Source organism: Oncorhynchus kisutch, linkage group LG2, assembly GCF_002021735.2.
Source record: "Oncorhynchus kisutch isolate 150728-3 linkage group LG2, Okis_V2, whole genome shotgun sequence".
NCBI lineage: Eukaryota > Metazoa > Chordata > Actinopteri > Salmoniformes > Salmonidae > Oncorhynchus > Oncorhynchus kisutch.
This window is the reverse complement of record NC_034175.2, coordinates 59,630,907-59,643,896: the sequence shown is the minus strand read 5'-3', so window position 1 is coordinate 59,643,896 and position 12,990 is coordinate 59,630,907. Positions and strand designations below refer to the sequence as shown.

General features: G+C 42.0%; 1 protein-coding gene across 1 annotated transcript in view; it reads left to right on the top strand.

Moving 5' to 3' along the window:
• The first annotated feature begins 46 nt into the window (after window positions 1-46).
• cryl1 (crystallin, lambda 1) overlaps window positions 47-12,990 on the top strand; it is a 34,405-nt gene continuing 21,461 nt past the window's right edge. Inside the window, exons 1-3 of the mRNA XM_020459124.2 lie at window positions 47-212; window positions 1,538-1,645; window positions 5,169-5,295. Of these exons, the coding sequence (XP_020314713.2) occupies window positions 172-212; window positions 1,538-1,645; window positions 5,169-5,295 (276 nt within the window). The 5' untranslated portion in view covers window positions 47-171. The remainder of the gene's footprint in view (window positions 213-1,537; window positions 1,646-5,168; window positions 5,296-12,990) is intronic.

Here is a 12,990-nt window from a genome sequence, read left to right as displayed (position 1 = left end):
GTGCATTTTCATATGATTAATTTTCTTCGCTCGTTTTATTTGTAACATTTTGGGGCACCGTACAATCATGTGACTAGTAGGGGCGTTGCAGGATTTGCAGGCAGAGGATTCTTGGAAAAACAGTTACTGTTTTCAATGTTGCAATAACATACTGCTAATCAAAACTGCAAAATGAGTTCCTCTGAGGGGAAGACCATTACCGTTATTGGCAGGTGAGCAGAAGCCTCACATTTCACGAGCTTTTCTGTCTAAAAAATCTTGCTCCAACAACTAACGTTAGCTAGCTAACGTTGTGTGCTTATGCATATGAACTTCGAGCTGAGTAGGGTCAGCTGATCATTAACTAAACTTCTCTAAGTAAAGAAATTAGTTCATTTTCATGACACTGAACATTTGTTGTTACATATATTGTATTCATATTTGTTGTGCATGTGTCAAGACGAGAGAATAGCCTCTGTGTTTTCTAGCCTATAACGTAACTCAACTGAATTTGTCATATCAGGTCAGGATGTTGTGCTCGTAGCTATAGGCAAATCATGTGATGTTATCTGAATTAAAATGTATTTTTTTGTCTAGATGAAAATGTAGAATCTAGTACAAATAGTTTTTCCAGACGTATATGGTCATCATATGGCTATTTTGATGGTGGGGACGGTTTCTTTCAAGAACAGGCATCACTTTTATTTGCCTTTGCTTTCTTATTCCTGCCTCCTCTAGACACTGTTTCTGGACAATCCTGAAGGATGTTGAGGGCACAAAAAATGTCTGCTCTGTCATTGTTGAACCTTACCACCCCTTTTTGGGGAATGTAAGCCAAATCGAGGATCACTCCTATTATATGATATTGTAATGAAACAGCAGGGAGCAGGTCTCGAACCCTGGACCTTCGAGCCAGAGGTCCGGCGCGCTAATCGAGTGTGCAGCAAAAGCATGCTCGTGCGGCAGAGTCGATTTCCGCGCTTATAATCCCAGGTTCGTTACACTACTCGTTTCAAAGAGCGGGTCCTCGCGCTAGCTTGCGACTCTACGTCTTACAGGAACGCGCTCACCGGTCAAGCACATGCACTGTTGTGGATGCAAGGTCCGATCACTTCTGACACCAATGTAATGAAACAGCAGGGAGCAGGTCTCGAACCTTCGAGCCCGAGGTCCGGCGCGCTATCGACTGTCCCGTAAAAGCATTCTCGTGCTGCAGAGTCGATTTCCGGCTTATAAACCCAGGGTCGTTACAATATATATATATATATATATATATATATATCATGTTATAATAATTTACTCATACATTTACAATTTAGCAGGTGCTTTTATCCAAAGCAATTTACATAGTGCAATGGGTGGCCCCAGAGGGAATCAAACCCACCACCCTGGTGTTGCAAGTGCCATGCTCTAACAACTGAGCCATACTGGTCATTAGGGATTTTAATTTCTCATAAAAAGCATGCAGCCATTCAGGGGCAATCCAAATTTCCCTCTGGAGACAGAAAAGATTGATTGGTTGATAAATGTTGGCTCTGTTGTTCTGTGTGTATTTCAGTGGGCTGATTGGGCGCTCCTGGGCCATGGTGTTTATAAGTGGGGGCTACAGAGTGAAGATCTATGACAACCAGCCAGGCCATGCTGCCAGGGCCATCCAGGAGGTCAGGTGAGTCCTGGAAAACAAGGCAAAACATTACCAAAAATATCTCATGACTCATACATAATATGCATGACCAAAATACCCCTCAGTCTTCTTTTGCACTCACACCAAAACAGCATGATCAGTTAATCCTTTTAACTATACAAACCCATCAACAACCATAGAGTGTACATTGTTGAAAAAATGGACAAATTATGATTAGTTGAACATTAGGAGGTGACACACCGCTTTAGGTGAACATGGTCCTCTCCCCTGTGGTGTTTCTATTATATGTAAAGAATTTAACTTTAACCCAGTGTATTTTGAGCTCAAGGCTCTGGAAGATGGGAAAAGGTTCTTAGTGACATTTGTAATAATAATGAATCGTGGATTGGATAATATTATTTCTACCAACTGAGGTACTCAAAGCGCTTTACATAGTAAGGGGGAAACACACTTCATCCACCACCAATACGGCTACCATTTTTCTGCCAGAATGCACATCAGCTATTAGGTGTAGAGGTGAGGAGTGATATATGCCAATTAGGAATGAAGGGCATGATTAAGTGGCCATGATGGAATGGGGCCAGGTTGGGAATTTAGCCATGACATTGGAGTTAACACCCCATTTTGTAGGGAGAGGACTACTAGCCTAGTCCAGATATCTCCTGTTATGATTCACTTAGAAGGGTTTCACATCCAGCATCATACAGACACTTTGAGGTTGGCCTCTAAAAATATCCCAAACAACCTGCTAGTTGAATAAATAGCTATTTGCTACCGTATAGCCTAACTGGGCCATTGTATGTCTTATTTGCTTCAAGTCTCTATACCAGTACTTCCCAAAACATATGTCAAACATCTGGTGGTCCCAGAGTAGAGCGTTTGGAAACCTTGCTCTATATACCATGCTGTTTTGAAATGTATAATGAGATTTGCTCAACTGCACATTGGTTAAAATAAATAAACCTTATTGGACTGTAGGGGGCATTCTTGATCTTTTATTTTTTACAGGTAACTGCCAAAATGAAGGAAACACCAGTATTAAAGCCTTGTTCACATTTGCAGTTTGAAGTGACTCAAATCCTACTTATTTGCGTATCGGGCAGCCATCATTCACTTTGAATTGGACTGAGTGTTTACAGGCAGTAACAACAGTGCGACTTTAGATCATTAGAACGCATTCGCCAAAAGTCACAAAATGCACCTGAATGGATTTCTGCAAATATGTAAACACCACGGGAGTCCTCTTACATTTGGGAACAGTCCTATTGATCAAACAACCATGAACAGGTAGACTCTCTCTCCCTCAGTTATGCACATAAACAACAAGATCAACAACTAATGCTAACTAGAGCGATATTAGCTCAAATCTAACGAGGGAACATTAGATAAACCCTCTAAAACTTTTTCAGCTAGTTGGCTGTCAAAATTGCACTTATAAACGATGGGGAATTAGTAGCCTACTCGTCCTTCTACAGCTTGCCTGCCAATGCATGCTTATCCCAACCAAGCACCCAAGCTAACTAGCTAAAATTGGCTAGCTACTTCCAGACACAAATGAGAGAACACCTCACTCTGACCATTTTACTCGGCCTAGCAGAGCTGGCTAGGCTGTTTACATGTTATCTGGAGATAGCTAACAAAGCAATTCACATTTCTTGCTAGCTAACCAAATGACACCTACATCTCTAGCTGTGTAGCAAAGATTTTTATAACTAACCCAAGATAGACCACAGCCTGTCGTTTCCAATGGGAACAAATTAGTCATAGTGGGCAGAACTAGCAAGGAAGTGGGCAGAGCCAAGCTCAAGCTAGCAAGATCCTATTTCTAGCAAACATTTGCATATTTCCCCCAGGGAATGCCTACTCTGTGAATTGTACATGTGCAATAACTCAGTTCACATTTGCACTCCTTCTAAACAATGCAATTTAATTTGGCAAAGGGTAAAGTCTACAAAACTTTGTCGACTCTGTTCATAACAGATTCTAGTTTTGGTTACAGAAAACTGTATTGAGATCAAATGTTTCATCACTGAGAAAACGTGCAGAATTTCTGCCAAAATCTATCTCGTTTCATCTTCTCCCACTGCCGGCCACTGGGCTTTCTCTCACTAACATATTTGGTAGTGATTGGAAACGCCAAGCGGATGCTTCACATTTATACACCTGGTGGAATATCACTCTTTGTTCTATCTGTGTAGCCACTGAAAAACTATATGGGGGGGAATTCAGTCACTCACCCACTCCTCCAATGACATGACATCCTCCTAACAGCTATCTAGTTAACGCTAAGCTCAATGTTTTTAGATTGCTACATAAATAGATATGCTAGCCTAGTTAAAATGATGTCAATTCTACTTTAAATATCTTAATAGGGTTTTGGGCCACCACAAGCCACCAGAACAGCTTCAATGTGCCTTGGCATAGATTCTACAAGTGTCTGGAACTCTATTGGAGGGATGCAACACCATTCTTCAACAAGAAATTCCATGATTTGGTGTTTTGTTAATGGTCTCAGACACTACTCCAGAATCTCCCATAAGTCTTCAATTGGGTTAAGACCTGGTGACTGAGACACAGAGAGACACACACACCCCCTTTAAACCCCATATGCTCCTTTGAGACCTCTATTTCTAAGTCACTAACCAGGTTTCCATCCAATGTAAAGTACATGTCAGATATAAAAAATGTAATGACATAATTAAAACAGAACATTTGTTGGTAAACTTTCCAAATGTCCACAAAACAAAATATGCTAGACAAGGTGGGATCTTTTTGTCTCAGTAAAATATATTATGCGACAAATGTTGGTGGAAGCGCTTTTATGTGCAAATATTAATATAATAACCATTATATCGAAGTAAACTTGGAGTCATGCAATGACATGTTGTGTGGTCCTGCAATTTACATGTAAATCTTTCGCCAACTGGATGGAAACCTAGCTACTGAGATCTCTTCTTCTAGTCATGGTAGCCAAAATAATGGGCAACTGGCCATTTTATACATGAACCTATGCATGATGGGATGTTAATTGTTTAATTAACTCAGAAACCACACCTGTGTGTAAGCACCTGCTAACAATATATTTTGTGTCTCATTTATTCAAGTGTTTTCTTTATTTTGAAGGTTACCTGTGTTTTGCTTTCTGGTTACCTTTTAAACAAGCTTTCACACACCACTGAAACAACACACATTTAGTTCCTCATACCACAGGCCTCACCATAGAGCTACCGGGAAGATATATTATTTACATAAAAAGGTATTCATTTAATTCACTTTGAAAAACAGATGCCTGTTCATTGAGTGATTTGATCACTATTCAAAGCCCGAGAAACCATAGCATAGGGAATGCACCGTTGCATTTGGTATTGGCTGGAAAACCAAGCTGTCAACATTCAGTCTCACAGTATATTCATTATGTACTAAGGTGGCACTTCATATTCCACAGGTCAATGAGTTTTCTGTGTATTTATGGGTTATTGAAAAAGCTTTTGGGATTTATGTGTCTATGTTTGTTAACCCCTTCTCCCTCTCTCTGCTGGCCTAGGAAACAGCTTGAAGATCTGCAGGAAGAGTGCATGCTAAGGGGGGATCGAAGTGCCTCAGAGCAGCTAGCCCTACTGAGCAGCCACAATGACCTCTGCCAGGCACTAGAGGGAGCCTTCTTTGTCCAGGTACATTAGAATGACTGGTATGAGTATCATCTATGAGAAAAATAGCAATAACACTTACCTAGGGTGCACAGGGCCGTAGCCAGGGATTCTTTTGGGGTGGGGGGTTTAAGAAAGTAACATCTCATTTACTGCATTTCTATTCAATTTAAAAACTCTAAAATGCCATTTGGACAACAGCAAAAACAAGCAAAAAGGACCCTAGCCATTATCATATTTGTTGCTGTAGCTTCATTCACCTCAGTCGATCTACAAACACATAGCCTATTAGCAATACAATTAGCCGCTACACATTTACTCACATTAACTCAGAGCCAGGATTAAAACTATAATTTAATACGTACAGAAGGATCTGTTAGCAGAAAAACGATTTTATTAACAAAAGGTAAACAAATATGTTTGCTTTACCAAACTTTTTGTTGTTGTTGCTGTTCTACAGCTAATTTCATACAATTCTAAACATTTTGCCATTGGGTGGGGATAATTCTTTGCAGTTTTAAAAGCTAATTTCCTGCAATTCTACACAATTTTCCATGACTTATGCCATCTTAATATGTGCCCAGTCGGTAATTTGGCCATGACTACTACAAGTTCAGATAGCTGTCTAGACTAACTAGACTAATTTACCAATCTAAAACATTTGAACTTACATGGGCTAATTGAGTGACTGTCAGTGAGTGACATATAACAAGAGGAAATCTGCTGATGCACATCCACGTTTCGAAATTGCACCTTGTGTATTACCTTTCTAACTCTTAGTAGTAAGTTGAGAGCCCAACTGAGTTCCCCAAAATGTTTATATGTATACAGTACTGTTCAAAAGTTTGGAGTCACTTAGAAATGTCCTTGTTTTTGAAGGAAAGCTAATATTTTATTTATTTATTTTGTCCATTAAAATAACATCATAGACACAATAGATCAGAAATACAATATAGATATTGTTAATGTTGTAAATGACTATTGTAGCTGGAAATGGCAGATTGGCAAGACCCTCTAAAGAAGCAGTACAACTGGCCTTCTTTAGCTAGTTGAGTATCTGGAGAATCAGCATTTGTGGGTTCGATTACAGGCTCAAAATGGCCAGAAAGGAGTGGGAGCACAACTGAGCAAGAGGACAGTACATTGGAGTGCCTAGTTTGAGAAACAGATGCCTCACAAGTCCTCAACTGGCAGCTTCATTAAATAGTACCCGCAAAACACCAATTTCAACGTCAACAGTGAAGAGGCGACTCCGGGATGCTGGCCTTCTAGGCAGAGTTGCAAAGAAAAAGCCATATCTCAGACTGGCCAATAAAAATTAATTATTAAAATGGGCAAAAGAACACAGACACTGGACAGAGGAAGATTGGAAAAAGTGTCATGAACAGACAAATCTAAGTTTGAGGTGTTCGGATCATAAAGAAGATGCTGGAGGAGTGACGCCATCTGTCAATCATGGTGGAGGCATTGTAATGGTCTGGGGGTGCTTTGGTGGTGGTAAAGTGGGAGATTTGTACAGGGTAAAAGGGATCTTGAAGAAGGAAGGCTATCACTCCATTTTGTAATGCCATGCCATACCCTGTGGATGGTGCTTAATTGGAGCCAATTTCCTCCTACAACAGGATAATGGCTCAAAGCACAGCTCCAAACTCCCTGCCTGGATGGCAGGGAGCTTGGCCCCAGTGATGCACTCGGCCGTACACACTACCCTCTGTAACGCCTTGCCGTCGGAGGCCAAGCAGTTGCCATACCAAGCGGTGATGCAGCCAGTCAAGATGCTTTTCAGTCTCCTGAGGGAGAAGAGGTGTTGTCGTGCCTTCTTCACAACTGTGTTGGTGTGTATGGACCATGATAATGGCGCTTAATTGGAGCCAATTTCCTCCTACAACAGGATAATGGCCCAAAGCACAGCTCCAAACTATGCAAGAACTATTTAGGGAAGAAGCTGTCAGCTGGTATTCTGTCTATAATGGAGTGGCCAGCTCAGTCACCGGATCTCAACCCTATTGAGCTGTTGTGGGAGAAGCTTGACCGTATGGTACATAAGAAGTGCCCATCAATCCAACTTGTGGGAGGTGCTTCAGGAAGCATGGGGTGAAATCTCTTCAGATTACCTCAACAAATTGACAACTAGAATGCCAAAGGTCTGCACGGCTGCAATTGGAGGATTCTTTGACAAAAGCAAAGTTTGAAGGACACAATTATTGTTTCAATTTAAAATGATTATATATAACCTTGTTAACATCTTGACTGTATTTCCTATTCATTTTGCAAGTAATTTCATGTATGTTTTCATGGAAAACAAGGACATTTCTAAGTGACCCCAAACTTTTGAACGGTAGTGTGTTATTTTTCTTAATTCAAAAAAATTACAGAGGCCCTGAGGGTGCATCTCAATAGTCTATAACAAAAGACATGCGACACTTAAGATACCAAGGAGGTTTGCCCATCCCCTCCCAAGAAAGGTTGTCTTTCAGAGCTTTCCTGTAATGGAAGGTGTAGGAGGATGTGGTATGGGAGAGACAATGGGAGAAGCCACATGACAGTTGAATTCCTTACAGTGTGGTTAACCATCTCATCAGTCATCTGGTCTTAGTCACGCTTTACACACGCTCACAAACACACCACGCTAGCCAGGAAGTGTGGTCTTTTAGCCAAATACAGGAGTCACATTCCATCCAACACACAGTATAGACAACACTGTCTCTCTTTGAGGGGAAGCTAGGCCTGCTCAGTGGGCACATGGGAGATCGGTATATGGTATTACACAGGTTTAATCATTACAGTGTATCGATTCAAATCATGATGTAATACTGTGGCGGAGAACAAAAGAATGTGTTTTAGAGAGTTACAGGGAAATGCTGCTGGGAAATATTCAAAGTATCTTTTCCTGGTTCAGATACGTTTCCTTACTGACTGCAGTTCACTCAGTGTTTCCCTAGTTTTTTTGTTTTGTTTTTGTCAAATCAAATGTATTTGTCACATGCTTCGTAAAGAACAGGTGTAGTTAAACAATGAAACGCTTACTTACGGGCCCTTCCCAATAATGCAGAGAGAAAAAAAATTGAAAGATAATAAGAGAAGAAATAAATACACAGTGAGGAATAAATACACACTGAGTAATGATAACTTGGCTATATACACAGGGTACCAGTACTGAGTTGATGTGCAGGGGTATGAAGTAATTCAGGTAGATATGTACATATAGGTAGGGAGGAAGTGACTAGGCAAGAGAACAGATAATAAACAGTACCAGCAGCTTATGTGATGAGTCAAAAGAGTTGGTAGTTAATTAGTAAAGCAATAGCTACCCGGACTAACTATTTATCAGTTTTTATGGCTTGGGGATAGAAGCTGTTCAGGGTTCTGTTAATTCCAGACTTGGTACACCGGTACCGCTTGCTGTTCGGTGGCAGACAGAACACTCTATGACTTGAGTCTTCAACTATTTTTAGGGCTTTCCTCTGACACTGGTATAGAGGTCCTGGATGGCAGGGAGCTTGACCCCAGTGATGCACTCGACCGTACACACTACCCTCTGTAACGCCTTGCCGTCGGATGCCAAGCAGTTGCCATACCAAGCGGTGATGCAGCCAGTCAAGATGCTCTTAAAGGTGCAGCTGTATAACTTTTTGAGGATCAGAGGGGCCCATTCCGAATCTTTTCAGTCTCCTGAGGGGGAAGAGGTATTGTCGTGCCTTCTTCACAACTGTGTTGGTGTGTATGGACCATGATAATTCCTTAGAGATGAGGACACAGTGGAACTAGAAGCTCTCGACCTGCTCCTCTACAGCCCCGTCGATGTGGATCGGGCCATGCTTGACTCCATGTCCTGTAATCTACAACCAGCTCCTTTGTCTTGTTGAGGGAGTGGTTGTTGCCCTGGTACCACACTGCCAGGTCACTGACCACCTCCCTACACCTCCCTCCCTACAGTCTCATTGTCATCGGTGATCAGGCCAACCTCTGTCGTGTCGTCAGCAAACTTAATGATGGTATTGGAGCCGTGCTTGGCCATGCAGTCATGGTTGAACAAGGAGTACAGGAGGGGACTAAGCACACACCCCTGAGAGGCCCCTGTGTTGAGGGTCAGCGTCACGGATGTGGTGTTGCCTACCCTCAGCACAAGTCCAGGATCCAATTCCAGAGGGAGGTGTTAAGTCGCAGGGTACTGAGCTTAGTGATGAGCTTGAAGGGCATAATGGTGTTGAATGCTGAGCTATAGTCAATGAACAGCATTCTCACGTAGGTGTTCCTCTTGCTCAGGTGGGAGAGGGCAGTGTGGAGTGCAATATCAATTGCGTCATCTGTGGATCTGTTGGAGTGGGTCCAGGGTATCTGGGATGATGGTGTTGATGTGAGCTATGACCAGCCTTTCAAGGCTACGGGGCGATAGTCTTTTTCTTTATGTAAATTTTTTATTTCACCTTTATTTAACCAGGTAAGCTAGTTGAGAACAAGTTCTCATTTACATCTGCGACCTGGCCAAGATAAAGCAAAGCAGTGCGACACAAACAACAACACAGAGTTACACATGGAATAAACAAGTGTACAGTCAACACAATAGAAGAAAAAAAAGAGTCTATATACAGTGTGTGCAAATGGCGTGAGGAGGTAAGGCAATAAATAGGCCGTAGTAGCAAATTAACACTGGAGCCATAGATGAGCAGATGATGTGCAAGTAGAAATACTGGTGTGCAAAAGAGCAGAAAAGTAAATAAAAACAATATGGGGATGAGGTAGGTAGATTGAGTGGGCTATTTACAGATGAGTTATGTATAGCTGCAGCGATCGGTTAGCTGCTTAGATAGCTTATGTTTAAAGTTAGTGAGGGAAATATAATTCTCCAGCTTCAGCGATTTTTGCAATTCGTTCCAGTCATTGGCAGCAGAGAACTGGAAGGAAAGGCGGCCAAAGGAGGTTTTGGCTTTGGGGATGACCAGTGAGATGCACCTGCTGGAGCGCGTACTACGGATGGGTGTTGTTATCGTGACCAGTGAGCTGAGATAAGGCGGAGCTTTACCTAGCAAAGACTTATAGATGACCTGGAGTCAGTGGGTCTGGCGATCAATATGTAGCGAGGGCCAGCCGACTAGAGCATACAGGTCGCAGTGGTGTGTGGTATTGGACTTTGCTGACAAAACGGATGGCCCTGTGATAGACTGCATCCAGTTTGCCGAGTAGAGTATTGGAAGCTATTTTGTAAATGACATCGCCGAAGTCACGGATCGTTAGGATAGTCAGTTTTACGAGGGTATGTTTGGCGGCGTGTGTGAAGGAGGCTTGGTTGCGAAATTTTGGATTGGAGATGTTTAATATGTGTCTGGAAGGAGAGTTTACAGTCTAGCCAGACACCTAGGTATTTGTAGTTGTCTACATATTCTAAGTCAGAACTGTCCAGAGTAGTGATGGTAGGAGGGTGCGGGCAGCGAACGGTTGAAAAGCATGCATTTGGTTTTACTAGAGTTTAAGAGCAGTAGAAGGCCATGGAAGGAGTGTTGTATGGCATTGAAGCTCATTTGGAGGTTAGTTAACACAGTGTCCAAAGAAGGGCCAGAAGTATACAGAATGGTGTCGTCTGCATAGAGGTGGATCAGGGAATCACCAGCAGCAAGAGCGACATCGTTGATATATACAGAGAAAAGAGTCGACCCGAGAATTGAACCCTGTGGCACCCCCATAGAGACTGCCAGAGGTCCGGACAACAGGCCCTCCGATTTGACACACTGATCTCTCTGATGTCTGAGAAGTAGTTGGTGAACCAAGCGAGGCAGTCATTTGAGAAACCAAGGCTGTTGAGTCTGCCGATAAGAATACTGTGATTGACAGAGTCAATCACCCGGAGTTGGGGTAGCCAGGTAGAAAGCATGGCCAGCCGTATAGAAATGCTCAATTATCGTGGATTTATCGGTGGAAAAGCATGCATTTAGACAGGTTACCTTTTCGTTCTTGGGCACAGGGACTATGGTGGTCTGCTTGAAACATGTAGGTATTACAGACTAGGTCAGGGAGAGGTTGAAAATGTCAGTGAAGAGTACGCGTCCTGTTAATCCGTCACGGCCTTGTGAATGTTAACCTGTATAAAGGTCTTACTCACATCGGCTATGGAGAGTGAGATCACACTGTCGTCCGGAACAGTTGGTGCTCTCATGCGTCACCTATTTTTCATTTATGCTAAACTCATTCTGAATCAATAGGCTTTATAATTGTTTTCCCACATAAGACTTATGTGCAGAATATCTTCTCCTTTTAGGAAAAATGTGTCCCACCTCAGTTGGTAATTGTTGATTTTTGTCTCTTTATGTGAGCGAGCGTCACAAGTTTAATCTGGTGACGTGCAACTTTGTCATGAAGTTAATATTTATTCTACTGTTAGACATAGTAACTGTTGCAAGGGTGACTGACAGACACACCTTACCGCCACCTTACATCATTGACCCACAACACATCCCTGCATCCAATGTCCCCTCAAATATTTTTCGGCAATGAGCAAATTTCAGGGCTGCAGAGCACAAACTTGAATGTTGTGAAAATAAATTCTGTGCAACTTCCAGCATGCGTTTACTGTGAACACTGAGGCTGTAGCTGCTTTAAGTTAGTTTCAGACAGTGGTCAAGTAGGCTACTGTGCCTATTTGATCATCATGTAGGCCTACCAGAGTGGCCTATCATAAAAAACAATGGAGAAAATACATCCCATTACATTTTGAAAATGGAAATAGCTGTTCTATCATTCAGTCTACAGTAGCAGCCATGTGTGGTGTTCAGTGTAGGCCTACATTCCATGAGACTTAAAAAAAAAACATGTTGGCTTGACATGAACCCGTTTATGAACTTGTCCTTCAGACAATGAAAAGGTTGTGTTGTTGTATACAAGAAACCACTTTCCAAAATAAAATGCATTATTATTCCCATATCATTTTTACAGAGACTCAGATAAATTACTCCCCTCTGCCTATTGGCAACTTAGCTTATTCCAAATACAACACTAAAAAGCTCTTACCCAACTCTCTTTCAAAGATGTGTAGAAATGTACACGTTTTGTGCTCTTGTAGGAAGCATTGCACTCCCCAATTGCTAACTACAAATTATCTATAACTGGGCTAATAACTCACTAACTAGCAAAGGTTCTGAACAAATGTGCTCACATGGCGTCATGCAGCTCTCACTTTGATCTCAAAACAAGCGCATCTACTCACTACCGCTCATGCTGATAACACAGTCCAGTTAAAAGTAAATGGCACAGATCCATTTATGGCAATGGTCTATTTACATATAGGCCTACTGCAGCTCTGATTGGTAATGCCACACCGGTCTGTGTGGAGTATGGGCTGAGTCGTGTGTGTCAATGCATAGAATCCTACTCTGATGCGTTCTGCCGAGAACAAAATCTCTTGCATATTAGTTTGGAATACTAAGTCTTGAATAGTTTGTTTTGTTTTGGTATGTTGCATTGAAAGTGGATAATATTGTGTTGATTCGATCACAGTTCCCACAGTAAAGGGAAATGTTGATAGTGTCAACAAAGGGAGAAAACTCTAGAAAGTTGAATCTCGTGCTTCTCTGCGCGGGCTGATATTTTTCTGCATGGCAGTCCTGGGGGAGTTTAGAGGGAACATTACCTGCAGCCATTATGTAGTTAATCTAACCTGGTTAGTTAGGTGAAAGAGCATCGTGGGGCGGGAGCATCATGGCCTTCAATACGCTTGTCTGTGCATAT